This window comes from Hippoglossus hippoglossus, chromosome 3 (genome assembly GCF_009819705.1).
Source record: "Hippoglossus hippoglossus isolate fHipHip1 chromosome 3, fHipHip1.pri, whole genome shotgun sequence".
NCBI lineage: Eukaryota > Metazoa > Chordata > Actinopteri > Pleuronectiformes > Pleuronectidae > Hippoglossus > Hippoglossus hippoglossus.
Window position 1 is genome coordinate 7,335,476 of NC_047153.1, and position 18,626 is coordinate 7,354,101.

At 43.8% G+C, this 18,626-nt stretch overlaps 1 protein-coding gene across 2 annotated transcripts in view; it reads left to right on the top strand.

The window, feature by feature from the left end:
- The window catches only part of fbn1 (fibrillin 1), a 60,750-nt gene that overhangs the window by 25,328 nt on the left and 16,796 nt on the right, over positions 1-18,626 (top strand). For both annotated transcript variants that reach the window (XM_034573514.1, XM_034573524.1), the window contains exons 27-45: positions 645-773; positions 2,072-2,197; positions 4,114-4,239; positions 4,341-4,463; positions 5,973-6,098; positions 6,671-6,796; positions 11,182-11,304; positions 11,755-11,877; positions 11,977-12,102; positions 13,271-13,393; positions 13,616-13,738; positions 13,844-14,011; positions 15,122-15,190; positions 15,309-15,434; positions 16,555-16,677; positions 16,783-16,941; positions 17,024-17,095; positions 17,186-17,311; positions 17,453-17,575. In XM_034573514.1, the coding sequence (XP_034429405.1) occupies positions 645-773; positions 2,072-2,197; positions 4,114-4,239; positions 4,341-4,463; positions 5,973-6,098; positions 6,671-6,796; positions 11,182-11,304; positions 11,755-11,877; positions 11,977-12,102; positions 13,271-13,393; positions 13,616-13,738; positions 13,844-14,011; positions 15,122-15,190; positions 15,309-15,434; positions 16,555-16,677; positions 16,783-16,941; positions 17,024-17,095; positions 17,186-17,311; positions 17,453-17,575 (2,340 nt within the window). The remainder of the gene's footprint in view (positions 1-644; positions 774-2,071; positions 2,198-4,113; positions 4,240-4,340; positions 4,464-5,972; positions 6,099-6,670; positions 6,797-11,181; positions 11,305-11,754; positions 11,878-11,976; positions 12,103-13,270; positions 13,394-13,615; positions 13,739-13,843; positions 14,012-15,121; positions 15,191-15,308; positions 15,435-16,554; positions 16,678-16,782; positions 16,942-17,023; positions 17,096-17,185; positions 17,312-17,452; positions 17,576-18,626) is intronic.

An 18,626-nucleotide genomic window follows, 5' to 3' on the forward strand; every position in this document is an offset into this window, starting at 1 on the left:
TCAGCTACAGCAACACTGTGGCATTTGCATTGCATCTCAACAAGTCAAGCCATTTTCCATCAGTCCCCTGCTCTGAATCCCTCTGCCAACATCAATTACAGCAAAGTGGTGTAAAGCCATCGCCTGCGTTCGCATACTTCATGCACCCTAATGGGAATCTGGCTGCTGTGGACGCGTTGGAGCCGGTCCCTGTCGTCTGGTTAGCTGTATTACTGCTCTGTTGAAATGTGCACACAGTCATTTAAGGTTTAAGTGTCAGTGTCGTTACTTTATTTTTAAAATAATTTATAGGCTCCTCGTGAGTAAACGATATCTGAGACCTTTTAACCCCGTATGAGTGATATCCCAGTCTCTGCCCTAAAGTGTTTTAAAATGTGGATTCAAATCAAAAGGGATCAGGCCTTTAGATTTAGACTTTGGCAGAATTCGCCTGAAGACCTTAATTTCACCCTTTAGATGTTTTATAGCTTTTCTCTGATGTTTCTACCTTTTGTTAAATAGTTTGCGTTATATTTTCCTTTCATTTATATTTCATATTTTGACTTAACTGCTTCACCTGTTTTCCACTCCTGGATTAAATAACGTTTTTTTTACCGAATTAAAAAGGCACAGTTTTAAAGAAAAGCTTTCCTCTTCTCCTGCAGACATCGAGGAGTGCCGCATCTCTCCGGACCTGTGTGGTCAGGGCAGGTGTGTCAACACAGCGGGGGATTTTGAGTGCGAGTGCTTTGAGGGTTACGAGAGCGGCTTCATGATGATGAAGAACTGCATGGGTAAGTGACGAATCCTCAAGCACCGCCCACACCTGCAGACGTTACTATACACACAACCTCTTCGGCTCGACGTGATTTGGTTCGGTGAGATGCAGGAAAATGCACGTTTTGTAAGGATGTGATTGAGAAATTCGATCTCTCGCTCACACTTGGTTAAAGGATCTGAGAGCGCGGAGCTTTGCCAACCAACCAAGGTCTCCAAGCACAGGGAGGGCCCCGCCACACAGCCCTCGTCCCAGTCACAGCCCTCGTCCCAGTCACAACCCTTGTCCCAGTTACCACAGTTACCATCTCCTCCACGCTTCCCGCTTGGGCCATAAGCTCCAGATGAGGTGGTGGTGGCTAACATGCCAGACCTGGAACTCGCTGTTTAGACGGCTGATGTAATGTGACATTTCCAGGCTGTGTACTGTTGTATATATATATGTATGTGTGTGAGAGAGGAGGGTTAAAGTGACTTTGTTTAAACCCTTGTGTGCTGTTGAGAGCACAAGTGTGTGCACGCCAACTTTTGCCATAATCGCCCTTCATAACTGCTTCATAAAGTCTTCAAGATAATTGTCCTTTATTAGATACTTGACCAGCATGTGAGCGACACACAATCAGCTCCCCGGCATAATGTTTCTTTTTTTAATATGAAGCTACAAGTAATAATGTTCAGCCATCTGTGAAAATACTTCATGTTCTATTTCTGTTGTGGTCGAGTCCTTCGACGCCGCTTGATTCAGTTCTTGGGAGGAATGGTATACACACAAAATGGAGGAGTCTCAGTACTTTTGTTGGCCCAAAGCCGCCATTAGACAAAAGTTGGCGCTACATAGTTTACTTGCACGCTGTAGCAAAGAATAAAAAAGGATCTGTGACTGGAAATAATGTGGACAGGGTATCAATCATGAGCTGTCGGTGCTGACTGTAATAGCAGGCTAACCAAAATAATATTTCAACAAACTATTTTTGTTTCTGTCAATCTACATTCTTAACGTTTCTGCTGCTCCTACTGAATCAGGACGCCCCAGACCCAAAGTCTCCCTTAAACTGGACCCTCACTAATGTTCAGGTCAAAGTTAAACTTAATGTTTTACCTGTGAATGGGCCAAAGCCCCTCGCAGCTCACATCACAACTGAAAACACAATTTGAATTCATCAATCCGATGGGCTCCATAGACGACAGGTGGAACAAATATTTGAAGAGGCCGGTCCCAGTGTGACTGAACCCTAACACTGCATACCTCTGCCTGTGTGTGTGTGTGTGTGTGTGTGTGTGTTGTACATGGTTGTGTGGATTTTCCCCCCATCAGACATCGATGAGTGTGAGAGGAACCCTCTGCTGTGCCGCGGGGGCGAGTGTGTAAACACGGAGGGCAGCTTCCAGTGCGTGTGCCCCGATGGACACGAGATCGCACCGGACGGCTCGGCATGTCTCGGTGAGTTACGAGCGAACGCTTCCTCTCCGAACCTTTCTTCTTTGGGGGATCTATGTGCATGAGTGGGGTTTCCTGAGAGATGAAAGGGTGAGTCAAAAAGATGATGTTGTCACAGAGCTGACAGTTTGAATGACAAGTGAGCTCTGGATCCCCCCCCCCCCCACCCTCCGCCTGCCGCTGTGTGTGGGCTCACTGAGGCTCTGTGAGTGGGCGGGAGTGTTTGAGTTAGCTCTGTGTATGTGTGGGATACACAGTATACTCTTTAATAAATGGGCTGATATGAACACTGGACCAGTGAGTGTGTCTGAATGTATGTTGAGGTGGAAGAAGCCAATACGGTCAAGATGAGGGGGGAAAACCTTTTTTAAATGTTAGTTTTATTTATTTAGGTCATTGGCTCCAATTAGGAAATATTTCCGAATTGCTGATATTTTAGCTAGCTCTGGGTAACACTACAGGAAATCACTTCTTCTTCTTCGCTGCTCTGAAAACGGTAGTAATTTAAATGTGTTTATTGATAATTTGTATGAAACAACTTTTACTTTTAGTTAACATTTTATTGTTTACATTTCAATTTCAATATCTTTTTAGGATCTCAAGGCTCTTTACATAAAAGGTCAAGACCTTAAAGTTAAAGAGAAACCCAACATGTCCCACAAAGCACTTTGGCGACCCATGAGTTTAATAGTATTTTCCACATTTTAGGTACCTGAGCACCAACTTGACAGGACATGTAGCGACAACACAATCTTTCTACAAGATCAAGAAAAGGACCTGACAATTGAAGCCCTTTATTTATTGTTGGACAACTACAGACTGAAGCTCATAGCATTGAGTTGACCATTGGGTGTCATTCTGATGACCTAATGCAGTGGACTGAGGTTTCAGTCTATGATGTAACAGTCACTGCCCCTAAAGCTCATTCACTAATTTTATTACCACCCAAACTAATAAAAACAATTGCTGAAAAAATGCCTGCCTCATCCCCTCTGAGACAATGGTGTTCATTGTCTCTGCTGAAGCAACACGTTGAAGTGTTAAGATAGAAAATCACGATCACAGGCTTTAGTTGTATGATACATTTTATACAAATGATTCTAAGACAATGTGTTTAATGATGTCAGATTCCTCGTTGGAACTTATCAACATTATGTTCTGAACCAATCATGAAACATCTGTCACAGTTTGTACTTGAACACTGATTGATGGTCGTCACTGTAACTGACTGGTCTCACGCAGGTGCTCGGTTAAATAATCCAACCACACGAGCTGTGACGGTGCAATTAAGAGCTGAGACGATTAGAGGGTTAGTCTATTGTTTCATCGACATATAATTAAAAGTCAATTATCCTGGTAATCAGTCGATTGTTTAAGCCAAAAAAGTCTCAAATGTAAACATGTAAGTTTAGAGGGGTTTGGACTGTTGGCCAGATAAAACAAGGAATTTGAACATTTCTTTTTTTGTTGGTTTCCAATCTATGACAGAGCACCACATAAAGAAGTCTTAATATTACAAGAAATATTATAGGAAAGACATAAATTTACAAGAATAGCAATACTATTACGAGAACTAAGTAAGATTACGAGAAAAAAAGTTGCACATTCTTGTCTGTATCCTCATCTTATATCCTCAGACTTGTAATATCACAACATTATTCTTGTGATCTCAGAATAATTTTTCTTCAATACGGCCCTAATACTCGTTATAACAATCAACTTGCTCATTCATGATAAAAACTAATTGTTAGTGCGAGCTACAGGTAGCTGCCTTGCTCAAGGGCACTTTGAAGGCAGGTGAAGTGACTGACGTTCAGGAGCATGTGACTTATTCCATTTACCGTCTCCTGAGCAACCCTCATACAAAGGTATCTGTATTCATTGTGTAGAATGTTAATAATTCCTTTGCTCTATCACAGATATCAATGAATGCGAGTTGAGTGACAGGCTGTGCAGGAACGGCCAGTGTGTGAATATGATCGGCCGATACCAGTGTACCTGCGACACGGGATACAAATCCACTGAGAGCAGACTGGAGTGTGTTGGTAGGTACCGAGCGTACGACTGCTTCAGATACAAATACACAACAGCAAGTTTTAATAGACGCCACCAGTATGTGACAGTGTTTTGTCTTTCTGCCGGTCAGACATCGACGAGTGCACCATTGAGTTCGGTGGCTGTGAGACTTTCTGCACCAACTCAGAGGGCAGTTATGAGTGCAGCTGCAACAGTGGATACGCCCTGATGCCTGATCTAAGAAGCTGCACTGGTAAGAACATCTGTTTGTCCTGTCTGCCGTGGGATTTATAACATTATCATTATTTTCCTTTATTCTTCAAGATAGTGGGATTTAGATGGTAACTAGAGCAAACTCCCTCTCGTGATGAGTGTTACAGTTTAAGTTTTTATTCCTCCGCTCCTGCAACAGCCATCAACCGGAGGTATTACATTTTGTGGTTGTCCGTCCCATCCTTGTGAACACGGTATCTCAAGAACCCCTCCAGGGAATTTCTTCAAATTTGGTACAAACATTCACTTTGACTCGAGAATGAACTAATTAGATTAAGGTGGTCGAAGGTTAAAAGTCAAGGTCACTGTGACCTCACAGAGCAGATTTTTTGTGAATGTGATATCTCAAGAATGTCTTGAGGGAGGCTCTTCAAATTTGGCACAAACGTTTACTCAGCCTCATGGAGGAAGTGATTAGAATTTGTCAGTCAAAGGTCAAAAGTCAAGGTCACTGGCCTTACAAACCCCTATTGTCATGTGAACGTATTATATTAAGAACACATGGAGAGAATCCTTTCTAATTTGGCAGAAGTGTTCACTAAGACTCACTGATTAACTGATTATATTTGGGTGGTCAAAGGTCAAGGTCACAGTGGCCTCACAAAACAATGCTTTTGGCCTCTTAAACACAACATCTGAAGACTGTCTTTAGGGAATTCCTTCAAATTTTGACCAGTTGTTACTTGGACTCAAAGAACTGATTCGATTGCAGTGGTCAAAGGTCACAGAGACTGAATCTGGATATAAGACATTACGTATAGACTGAGACTGCATTGGTTGGTGGAGTTACACAACCATGGGGCGGTAATTCTAGTTTCTGTAAATGACACATATGGTACAACAATACTTCAAAGCGTGTGTTTAGATAGACCTGATTTAGGAGCAGGAGTAAAAGAGTACATCAGGAAACCCAATTTATACAGAAGAGAGACACTGCTGTAATTTGACTGGCATTAATTCAAAGCAAACATACACTGAGACAAACTTTAGCACTGCTCATTCGTTATTAGCTTCATAGTATTATCAGATAACAGTAGTGGTACTTAATGATTAATACAGCCGTCAGTTTAACAGCATTTCTGGCCGAGACGATGTTCGTTTCAGCAAATGACAGCAGGTTTCCTGTGTCGGTCATAGACCTTCTCCCGTGTCTCTCTAATTACCAGAGACAGATACTGAATTGAGTCAGAGATCAAGGATAATTTTTGCAGAAGAAGAACTGCCTCGTCGTTACTCAGTTTATGAAATTTTGCAAGCTCTGTCCTGACGTGACCTCAGTGATTTATGAGTGAAAAAAGAAAACGTGCACCAGAGTTCTTTGTATGATTCAGTCTTTTTCCCTGTACAGGACCCTAACGTGTAGTCTTATGTTATAATCTCGATGTGCTATTGTAACACTTCAACATTAAAACCTAGATTACTCTCACTTTTACAACAGTGTTTCCTGTCATCTACATTCATCTGTTCCCATTTTTGTCTGTATCCTCAGATATTGATGAGTGTGAGGAGAACCCAGATACGTGCGACGGAGGCCAGTGTACAAACACCCCGGGGACGTACCAGTGTCTCTGCTTCGACGGCTTCATGTCATCCGAGGATATGAAAACCTGTCTGGGTAAGAGACGCACGTTTTTATGCCCAAAAATAAAACGCTTTAGCTCCACTCTCTTCTTATTAAATCCAGGGGGTTCTCTGGGATTTACTGTAATAGCGTAATGATCATCTTCATGGTTATCCAAGATGTGAGTCACGAGAACAGCACGTAATGACTCAGATCCCTGAGTATGAGAGAACTGAGAGTTATGCTGTTGTTTTTGAATTATAAAGACAGTGAACATTTTGTTAGTTTGCTTAAGCTAAGGAGGAAGACGTGACATTTAGATGTCTGGTTCCACTGAGGGAGAAAACAATAACCTGACAGTGATGATGTCAGGACTTGTGCACGAACACATCAGCTTTTATTGCTGTATTTAATAAAAGTAAACACCTTTTAAAACCTAGTTCCTGATGTTATCCTATTGTGAGTCGCCTTTATATATTTATATAAACAGCTTTTCAGGCCAAATCAACAAATGAGCTCAGTCAGTTTTATTCATTGTTATAACCTTTCCCTTGGTGTAACTGTGTTTAGCACATCAACATTCTTGCTCCTTCTCTGTTTCACTCGTCTCTTCCCTCCCTGTCTAGATGTGGACGAGTGTGAGCTGAACCCAAACATCTGTCTGAGTGGGAACTGTGAGAACACTAAGGGATCGTTCATCTGCCACTGCGAACTGGGATACTCTGTGCGCAAGGGAACGACAGGCTGCACAGGTGAACGAATCAAACACACACACACACACACACACACACACACACACACACACACACACACACACACACACAAACACACAAGTGTTCCTACCCACAACAAAATGTCCTGTCAGTGGAGGACCACGGCCGGGAGTGAAAGGAGGGTGAGTCAGTGGAGAGCGGCTGCTGGTTAAGTGTTGAAGGAGATGTGTGTGTGTGTGTGTGTGTGTGTGTGTGTGTGTGTGTGTGTGTGTGTTTGTGTGTGTGTGTGTGTGTGTGTGTGTGTGTGTGTGTGTGTGTGTGTGTGTGTGTGTGTGTGTGAGGTTTTTGTGGTCCAGGTATTACTCGTGTTGCAGGGACCCAAGTCACATTATGGAGACTTTTCTTCCCTAGGGGGACAAATGCAAGTCTCCATAATGTAAATTATACAATTTTAAGGTGAAGATATATTTTAAGTTTAGATTTAGTTTAAGTTCAATTTAAGGTTAAGGTTATTGTTAGGTATAGGTTTAGGTTTAGGTTTAGGTTTAGGTTTAGGTTAGGGTTGGGGTTGGGGTTGGGGTTGGGGTTAGGGTTAGGCAAGTAGTAACCATGCTTAAGGTTAAGGAAAAGGTTGTGGATAGGCTGTCCACACTGGATGGAAGTCAATGAGGTGGATAGCTGCACAAACCTGTGTGTGTGTATATGTGTGCGTGCGTGTGTGCGTGCGTGTCTGAGAGGTGAGAAAGGACAGGATGCGGGGAAAATGTCGGGTTAACCAGAAGCAGCTCTGACATTACTCACCCTCATTCAAGAGCTCCTGTCTGACCTGATAAGAAACACCCATATATTAACCCACGCGTGCACCAGCAGTAACAATAGCAGGAGCAGTGAGATCACTATCTTTCCGTCAGATCTATGCATCACATTGCACCTCTGTTTATTCCTTTGTTGCTCTTTCATTAAGGACAGTTAAACATTACGTGATGGTTGGAGGAGTTCGGCAGCACGTCATCACCTGTAATGGCTCCAAGACGAATAAATACAAAGTCCATCCGACTGGTAGAGTCCTTCTCTCGTCTGGACTTAATTCTCGTCCAGGCGGAGTAAAGTTTGATTTATCAGGCCACTTAAAAATTAGGGGTTGAAGGGTAGACAAGAGTTTAGACAGTGATCTTATCTGGCTTCGTCCCTCGGTCATCGAAATGAGTCAGACACACAGTCAGCAGCAGTATGTCTTCCTTCAGATGCAAATATACAGGTTGGGTTGTACCTGATTCAAACCCTCCCTCCTGCTCACACACACACACACACACACACACACACACACACACACACACACACACACACACACACACACACACACACACACACACACACACACACACACACACACACTGGCTCATTCTAATCCCATTAAAGTGTCCATTTAGTATGATGCTTGTTTTGAGAAACAGTAAAGCAGCTGGTTCTGATTCGCAGGTTTGGAGTCTCAGCCCCAGAATACCAGGGAATCAAGATGCTAATTCCTCTCAGGCAGGCAGGATGTCTTGTTATAGATGAGTGAACAAAACCTGCTACTCTTTTTGGAAAAGATCCCCTCCTCCAATATATTCCAAGGAAAAATGCATAAGAAATCGCTTTTCATTGTTGAATTGCCTTACGCCACCACGTTGGTATGCGTGGACTCAGTCTCCTCGCATGTGTGTGCGTGTAGAGCGTGTGAGCGGTGCTCGCAAGCCCAGATCTGATCCAGCTCTTGATGAAGCTCCCACAAGAATTTTTTATTCCCCAACACTAAGAAGTCAGGGAAGGGGAGTGAGGATTTATACATACACTTAAGCAGTTCTGTGTCCCTGTGTACATTGGAAAGTTAGGACTGGGTGGAGATATACTGGTGGAGTTTACAAGGCTCTTAACTTTAAAGAGAGGATTCAGGGTGAGGAGGTTAAACCTGATGATTTAATTTTCTTTCTGCTAAATGACGAGACTGTTTAATACTGTGAGTTAAAGCAGGACTGTGAGTTTCAGAAAAATACATAATAGAATCTTTTTCTTACAAATGAACAGCAATAAAACAAAGCCTAGGTGAGAGGTCACCAACAGGTCGATTGCAATCTACTAATCTACAATGGACTTCTTCTTGCCCCTGTCCAGTGTTGTGATTGTATTTTTTTCAACACTTATCTTTATGGAGAGAGAGTCCCCACAACTCAAGTGCAAGCATAAAAGGGAAGGGCTTCAGGTGTTGATGTCACAGTTGGCGTGCGCAGTGACCAATCCATCAAGCATAACCGCAGCTTAACTTATTCTCAGGAGCGTTTCATTGGGCTTAAACATAATAGGGGGGAGCCCCAGGCAAAATGGACCTAGGAGGCCTGACATCAAACAACCGCCTAAAGCTTTTTGGCAAAAAGCTAGTGGCATTTCCAACCATGGGGACATTACAGTCTCCTGTACATAGCCAATCATTCATTAGGGTTCTAATAAAACTGTCTTTGCTGTGGATGTACTGTGCCGTTTTCAGGGGCCCTCTCTCAGATCGGGGCCCCAGCAATTGCCTGCTTTGCTAGTTAGTGACCAGCATCTTATTGTGGCTCGTGTCCTATGGTTGCCTCGCTTGAACTATTGGCTAGACTCCGTTTGGTCTGTTTTGTCCCTATCTGTAAGCTTTCAGAAGACAAAATGAATGCAGAGTACTGGCAGAAGTCTCTGTCTGTTTCCTTATGCCTATCTGGCATTAAGCATAAATGAGCCTTTACTGTACATCCCGGTGTTCAGAGAGGCAGCCATACTAGAGGACATTTGGACAAACAGTGCAATGAGACAGACAGACGGACAGTTTAACAGAAAGATGGAAGACGGACAAAGAGGCAGGCGTACAAATTGAGAGACAACCTGACATGTCCCCACTTCTGACAGCAGATCTGTTATTCTCCACTTTAGCCTCTCATCTGTCAAACATTAGCCGAGTTAAATCAAACCTCTCCTTTGACACCAGCTGTGGCCACTGACACATTTCTCGCGTGCAACAGCCCCTGTTTGCTTTTTACATTTCCACATGAGAATGTGTGTGTTTGTTGCGCTCTGTCATCAAAGGCTCGGGGGAAATGATCTTTAATTCCATCTGTAATTCAGGGAGATCGGTTTGCTTCCAGCCCTCATATTAACCCGGTCATCAAATGTAGCGTAAATATACCGTACCCTCTCCTCAGGAAGACTATAAAGCAGCAGCACTAATCTTTAATTGACAGTGTTTTGAATTACTACCCTCAGAAAGACAGGCACACAGACAGGAGTGTGTCTCATTGGTTTACAAGTCCTAACATCTTGATCGAGTTCACATGGCTTCCCTTGATGTACAGTGACACACACACACACACACACACACACACACACACACACACACACACACACACACACACACACACACACACACACACACACACACACACACACACGCGCACACACACTTGTACAGTCTTCTTTATCGGAGCTGCAACATTCAAACCTCAGGCTCAGGGCCAAGTATTGTGTTGGTCAAGGTTTTCCCAGAGTTATTTTAGCTCAGATTAGCGGCGCTTCATTGTTGTATAGTTCAATACAGACTTTTTCCCATTGTGCCATGTAGTTGATCATGTCAGAAACCGCTTGAGGAACAAGAGCTGCAGAGTCAAAGCCACATTCACGCTGTCTTGTAGCCAACAGCAGCTTCATGTAGATCCTTATTGGTTACAAAAGCTGCCACCGTGATCCGTGATGTGGCCGCAGCCGCGATCCTACATCTGCAAGGATGAAGTACAAGGAATCTGGGGAAGAAATGAAGTCAGTAACATGATGTAATGTTTATTTACAGAGTTCGCACAATACCATGTCACATCTCAATAGAGATTATAATTGGTAGAGGGATTGAAGTGTCCCAACTTGACAGCTGTGGTGGTGAGAACCAAAACAAGAGCATTTAAAAGGAGGTCTGAGGTGCCGTGTCTGTGCAGCTGTGATCTTTGACTAAACTAACCTCAGAAATGTTAGTTTAGACAGAGCAGACAGAACAAGGCCTGAGCATTAGGACATGATTCTCCCTCTTGGCCTTTTTATAGCTCTCTGAACACACTTGCACAATGAAAATACAGAGGCTTGGTCTGCTCATTAAGCCATTGCAGGAAGGGTATTAGGATCAGAGATCATGAGAATCTCTTTTGTTCCTCTTGCTCTGAGATACAGCTCTCCACGGCTGCAGCAGGGGGCCAGAAACACTAGGTTCAGTCATCTCATGCTGCTGCCTTTATTCAATTCAAACCAAGCATCAACTCGCTCCGCGGTGCCAAGAGCCCCACTGGGGAGAACACCGATCATCAGACCATCAGAGCGGTGTCTTTTTTCTCCCTTCTCCTCACATGGCATCTTGTTTGTTTCCTCGTCCTCAGATATCAATGAGTGTGAGATTGGAGCCCATAACTGTGACAGACATGCTACCTGCACCAACACCGCCGGCAGCTTCAAATGCAGCTGTGGTCCAGGGTGGATCGGTGACGGCCTCAAATGCACAGGTAAGGCTGACGGCCTCAAGTGCAGAGATAAATGCTGCCACTGAATGGGACCATTGACAGAGTATATATAATTTGCTCTATATATAGAATGGAAATTTCTGTCATGCTTTGTCAGTAGCCAAGATGTATCATACAGGAATGTCTGTAATTCTGTAACCAGACGAAAGGATAACAATTCCTTCCTGATGCTTTTTACTTGAAGTTGGTCAGTAAATACCAACAATGAGGTGATCCTGTGAACTAGTATTGCTCGTGTAGCTAAAGTGTATTACACAGTACCTCACAGTATTTATATGTACCATCACCGCAGACTTTTGGACCCCATTGTATAAGATGGAGAAGTTACTTAGTCTTTCATTGAGTTTTTTGAGGAGTATGAAAACCATAAAATATCACAGTTTCTTTTCTTTTCCTGGATAAGTAGTTAACTGGACTTTTGTTGTGTTTCAGACCTGGATGAATGTTCCAATGGGACACACATGTGCAACAACAACGCTGACTGTCTCAACACTCTGGGCTCATATCGCTGTGCGTGCAAGGATGGATTCTCTGGAGATGGATTCTACTGCTCAGGTCACACATTACAGAACAATGTCAAACACCAAACTTTTTTTTTTGTTAATGTGCCAATGTATTTTGTGTTTACGGACTCTGTGTGTGTGATCAATACAGACAGCGATGAGTGCGCAGATAACGGCAACCTGTGTGAGAGCGGCCACTGTCTGAACCTGCCAGGAGGCTTCCGCTGTGAATGTGACATGGGCTTCTTCCCCACTACTGACGGCAAGGCCTGCGAGGGTAAGACAACACAACTACCATTTCTAGTTATCCTGGTTCAGACCTCTGAATCAAACCCATCTGGTGTTGCTCTGGTTGATATTTTGTTTTCTCATTTGGGGTAACAACCAATCCAAACAGATGTTGCCTTCAAGTGGAACTCGAGATATAGTGATTTGGACATGGGAAGTGTACGGTACAATGTTGAACTTTGTGCACTGTGACAAAAACTTGCACATCCAATAGCAACAGAGAGAGCTAGACATGGAATCAACATTGTGAGAAAGAGAGAAAGAAGCGGGAAAAATGTGCGGGAGTACCCATCGTAACATAGTGACGTATCTCCTAAAGATTTTGGAAAACTTTGCCTTTGCTTGTTCTGAACCCATTGGCAATGCAAACCATGTTCTATGTGAAAGGGCCTTTTTCCCTGTTGCAGAAGAACAATTGACTGTGACTGTTATTATATACAAAAATTATTCATTCCTTAAAGAGAAGTTCTCATCCTGTTACTATTCACTGTTAAACATTTTAACTAAAGGCAAGTCAGTCTGAATCTTCAACTGATTCCAGACATTAATCTTCTCAAGTTCTTGTTTGAGACAAATGTGTGCAGCCACATTTCTTGAAAAAGAGAGCTCGCTAAATTGATTTAGCAGAATAGCATGTTGAAGAGGGATCTCGTAGGAAATCCAGGGCTGTGTCTACCGAACACGTTTACGACTGGTGGCCGACGAGTGTGAGTCGTGCTTCCAGCGATAAGGCATCGCTGGATTCAAATGAATGAGCTGACTGACCTCATTGTGCTGATGTGTCAAACATCCTGAAATAACCTGTCCAGGTCCTCCCTCTCTCCGCTCGGGCAGGACTGGACAGTAACGACTTGTGCAGAGTTTAATGATGTGGAAGAGCACAATTTCATAACCTTGGCTGCCGCTCTGCTTGTGTATATGTGTGTGTCTGCCGTGATATGTCTGGGCATTTTTTTGCCCCAGAACTGTCATTCTTTAGCAGAGGTGAGTGGCCTTCACTTCCTATTGTTGGCTGCCAATTTTCCACCATGATCCCATGATCCACTAATCCCTCACAGCTGGGCTTCTCTCTCTCTCTCTCTCTCTCTCTCCCTCTCTCTCCCTCCCTTTCCTTCTCTCTGCCCCCCCCCCCCCCGTGACCCCCTCGTCTTTTACAGACATAGACGAATGTACCTTTTCTGACATCTGTGTCAATGGACGATGTCAGAACGTGCCAGGACTTTTCAGATGTGACTGCAACTTTGGTTATGAGCTGGACAGGAGTGGAGGCAACTGCACAGGTAAGACCAGTCAACACACACCAGTGCGGCTGCCCGCCCCAGTGACGCTCTCTTCATGCCCCAGTGAACTGAGGCAATTTGAAAGATACAGAGGAAAGGTCACTGCTCTTCCTCCTGTCCTGGAAAATAGGGACCGAGTGACAAAACATGAAAAACTCTTGATACATATTTTGTTGATAATGAAGACATTTTGTTGACTGCTGCTTTGTCTGCATTTCTCAGATATCAATGAATGTGCAGACCCGACTATCTGCATCAATGGAATGTGTATCAACATCCCTGGAAATTACCACTGTAACTGCCCACCAGACTTTGAACTCAACCCCACTCGGGTGGGCTGTGTAGGTGAGACTCAACAAGCTCTCCCTGCACATTTTTGGCGTGTTTTCATAGCAAAGGCCAGATACACATCCATATCTGGACTGTGTGTGTGTGTGTGTGTGTGAACAGATACTCGCTCTGGAAGCTGCTTCCTGGATGTTCGTTCTCGAGGAGATGCGTCAGAGAGCTTGGACTGCTCCAATGAGATAGGAGTTGGTGTTTCGAAGGCGTCCTGCTGCTGCTCCCTGGGCCAGGGCTGGGGAAATCCATGTGAATCATGCCCCTACGTCAACTCAAGTGAGTCATCCCATCGTTACTAAGACTCTGTGTGCACCATGCATGTTTATTTTTGTGTTTCAGCTCAATAGCCAGATTTGTGACCTCTAGCCAGAGATTCACAGCCAAGTAGGAGGATTTGAGGTGACATGATACACTTCCTGGTCGGCAGCTATAGTGAAGTTGTACAGCTGAGGATGGCCCAGCAGCCTTAACACCCTGTGAATTACAATTGTATTTAGTGGCTATTCATTTTCATCAATACATGTTTTTGCACATGCATAGTTAGTTCACCATTGTATCTAGTCAGCTTTTGGCTTGTAAAAGTGACCTGCAGTAATTGAGCCAAGGCGATTAAAGACCTGCAGCTGGACTCAGTCCACAAAAGCCCTGAAGCTGCAGCACCCCTGCTGAACAAAGAGCTGTTCACCTGTTCTCCATCATTGAATCATTTGAGTGATATAGTCAAAGGCTTTGTTCTGTTAAGAGTCTGAAAGTAATCTAACGGTCTCCGGCTTTGATCAACAACCCTATAAAATCCATCTATTAGTTGTTTTAGGACAAAATGAATCAATAGGCACCAATTTGGCACCTGTCCATTGAACTGGTTTAAGTTTTTCTCTTATCAACTCAACCAGTAGAAACAAGGAACAACAAATCATAACCAAAACACCAAAATATATATCAGGCGCGAGTTACCTGCTTTAACAAAGAGTTATTTAGGTGCTGCCTGCTCTTGTAATGCCATGAGTATGAGTTTGCTGCAGTTGTTGTTGCAGGAGAAGATGAGACCGCTTTGTGCATCTTGCTTGTAAATTGCCAACAGATGGTTCAAAACATTACAGGGAATGACTCAGCGCGAGGAAATGCTTGCCTCTGAGAAGCTGCAGCCATGTCCGGTCCACTGGGCTCTGTGGATAACTCTGAGATCTGAGGAAGCAGAGCAGAGTGCGACACGACACGAGTCAATGACCTAAAACGTCTTTTTCAGGCACCTGACCACTTCAATGTCTCACCGTCGGCCACTCATTACGGTCAAATTCTGCAAGACAACAATAACACGGACTGTGGCTCGTGTGTGTTTTCATTATTGCTGGTTAATGTGATTTGCTGCGGTGTTGTGTGTTACAGCTGAGTACAAGACACTCTGTCCTGGAGGAGAAGGCTTCAGACCAAACCCAATCACTGTCATCTTGGAAGGTCAGACAGCAACATGCTATTATGTGCTTACTGCGGTTGGGCACGTTTGCAGACACCCTCATGTTTAACACACACCTACCCACAATGTCACTGAGTGTTTCTCCTCTCTGTCTGGCAGACATCAACGAGTGCCAAGAGTTGCCAGGCTTATGCCAGGGAGGACAGTGCATCAACACCTTTGGGAGCTTCCAGTGTGAATGTCCGAGAGGCTACGCCCTCAACACAGAAACCCGAGTCTGTGAAGGTATCAGACACACGCATGTATTATTTATAGCCCCACAAACACATAAACGTACAGGTGACCTATTCCTCTCCAGTTCTCGCCCTGGGACGTTTCAGTGGGAAGGAAATTGAGTCCAGCCGCCGAGGCCTTCGTTCATCGAGGACACATGGAGAGAGAGGGAGAGGAAAAAGCTCTGGGACAAAGAAATAGCCCCATTGTCCCACTGACATCTCTGCAGTTCGTTCTGCCTCAATATGTGTCTACTTTAGTTTGCGTCTGTTGCTAACCAAGCAAAAGCACAGTGACAATGATGACGAACGCCTAACTGCGTCCAGAGGAGTGAGGCTATGATGTGGTCAGCCCTCTCCTTAGGGAAGTACGCTGAGTCCCCTGTCAACGGGACAGAGATGACAGAGGGAGAAAAAGGCCGAGGATGGGCGGGGGGAAGATAAATGAGAAGGATGTTTAGAAAAGAGAAACAGGGAGGAGAGGAGGAGGCTAAAGGGTTAGACAATGACATGTGGCTGGTGGCATTTTAATTAGCATGTTTGTTGGCTGGAAGAACAAAGGGCGGGTGTCTGTCAGCTGTTGGCCGGGTCAGAAGGAACTAAGGTATGTGCTATGTGGTAATAATGCTGGTGGAGAAACTATTTAAAATAGACAATAAGGAATAACAGTGCAAAAACTTCCATTAATAAGAAAGAAGAGGTTATAAAAGCTAATACTATCTTGTGTCTGTTTGAAGTTGTCATTTTAGACCTGAGATGTTCAGTAAACTGTGGCACAATGTCAGCTAGGATTGGCTCCAGCTCCCCCACATCCCTCAAAGGATAAGCGGTATAGATAAAGGATAGATGGATGGATGAAATTAGGGGTTAATGTACGTCACAATATCCCCATAGGAAGAAATAAACAGCAAATAAGATGTCAAATTTGTTTTTAAAGTTAAAGTTAAAGTTGTTTCATAATGTTTTGCATACAGGAAGTTCTCCAGTTTTTTAATATTTATCATGATATGTTTCCTTCCTCCTTCCTTAAAATTGCAAATACGCAAAATAGTCGGATCTCAACTAAAGGAACTTAAACCAGACACTGTACTCATCACAACAATTAACACATTTCTTTGTGTCTCTGCCGTCAGATGTCAATGAGTGTGAGCGACCAGGTATCTGTGGCCCAGGCCAGTGCTACAACACCATCGGGAACTACACCTGTATCTGTCCTGTGGACTATATGCAGGTCAACGGGGGAAACAACTGCATGGGTGCGTCTGCATGCTGCTCGCTCATGACTCTGCCCAAACAGTTACATGTCATGCGGTGACAGTTTAGCATTAACCTTCTCGCTTTTTTCTTACAAACGCACACAGACATGAGGAAGAGCTACTGCTACAGAAACTTTTACTCCGACAACCGGACATGTGAGGGAGAGCTGACCTACAACATGACCAAAAAGATGTGCTGCTGCTCCTACAACATTGGCCGGGCATGGAATAAACCCTGTGAGCAGTGTCCTGTGCCCAGCACTGGTGAGCTCTCAGACTCAGTTATGCCAGAACACTTGTGTGTAGAAAGTACAAGAAATAAAAACTGAGTCTTATCTCCACTCAGATGATTTTGCGATTCTGTGCGGCAGTGTGAGACCAGGATATTACATCGACATCACCACTGGACGGGTCATTGGTAAGATTTCCCCATTAAAAGTTTTTTTTTGTAAAAAGCAAAGTAAGTTATCTTCATATCTCATCTCGCTGTCTCTTCCTCGTGTGATAGATATTGATGAGTGCAGGGAAATCCCAGGAGTCTGTGAGAATGGAGTCTGCATCAACATGATTGGCAGCTTCAGGTGCGAGTGCCCCATTGGTTTCATCTACAATGACAAGCTGCTGATTTGTGAAGGTAAGACTTGCGCTCAATTGAAGGTGATGACAAAACTTTACATGCAGTGAATTATTAAATTTTTTTATTTTGACCAGGTTTCTCTCTTTTACATTTCTACACGCCGTAAACGTCTTTGAACGCGTCTGTCCCTGTTGTTAGATATCGACGAATGTCAGAATGGACCTGTGTGCCAGCAGAATGCCGCCTGTCTGAACGTGCCAGGAAGCTTCCGCTGCGAGTGTAAATCTGGGTATCGTTCCACTCCCACCGGACAATGTCTAGGTAAGACATTTAAACAAGTTGAGGGTGTCAGCAGCACTCAGATCCTCATGTCACTCAACCTGCAGCTATTAAGCCCATTCCTTGTGAATTCAGTGGGGATTATACAGAATTGGTGGAAACATGTAGCGAGAAAAGATTAGAGTAAGCAGCCAAAAAAACAAATCGTCCAACAATCGACTTGTCTGGGTCTTCCTGTCGTTTGCCTCCTTAACAGTGCAAAAAGTAAGTATTTGCTATCACTACATAGCCAGCGTTAGCAGCTTACTTAGCTTAAAGTTACCAGTCTGAAAGAAACACATAGAGTTCAGGAGCAACTTCATTCCCTTATTCAGCAAGAGCTGTCTCCAGCAGTGGAAAGCAACTATAATCTGAATTTAACCCTTATAGGCAAGACACTGAACACTACAATGACTCATTAACGCCTCTTAAGGTGCAAAGCAGTATTACAAAACAACTGGGGACTCGCTGTTTACCATGTTAACTTGGATATCTCTCCGACAAGTCAATATCTTTATACTACACCTCAGTGCACTTTTCCTATTGGGCGTCTTTGTATGTCTTTGTAGGAATATAAATAATAATTCCCACTACGTGCAAACACTTGGGGACAGTGGCGAGGAAAGACCTACTTTTAAGAAGCAGAAACCTCAAGCACAACCATGGTCAGCTGCCATCTGCCTTGATCGGGTGGGTTGGGAGACAGAGAGAGGGAAAGAGAAAGAGGAACACAGTTTGGATGAGTTACAGTGATGCAGTGGTTTTCAGAAAATGTACAGTAATCACATCAGCAGGGCAACAAGGACTAAACTGTATATATCTGATTAATTGATACTAAGACCAACCTACTGGTGGTAGAATCGTGACAGGTACAAAGCTGAATAAATTGCTTACTGCAAGTTAAGGTGTAATGATAAGTGTAGTTTGGATTTTAAGGCTTCAACATTAGACAGTCTGATGCCTTTTCCCATTTGGGGCCCATTAGGAAAAGACACTGCCGCCTGCAGACTTCTTTTTAACTCTTGGGACAGACAACAGCGCTGTATTCTGAGAA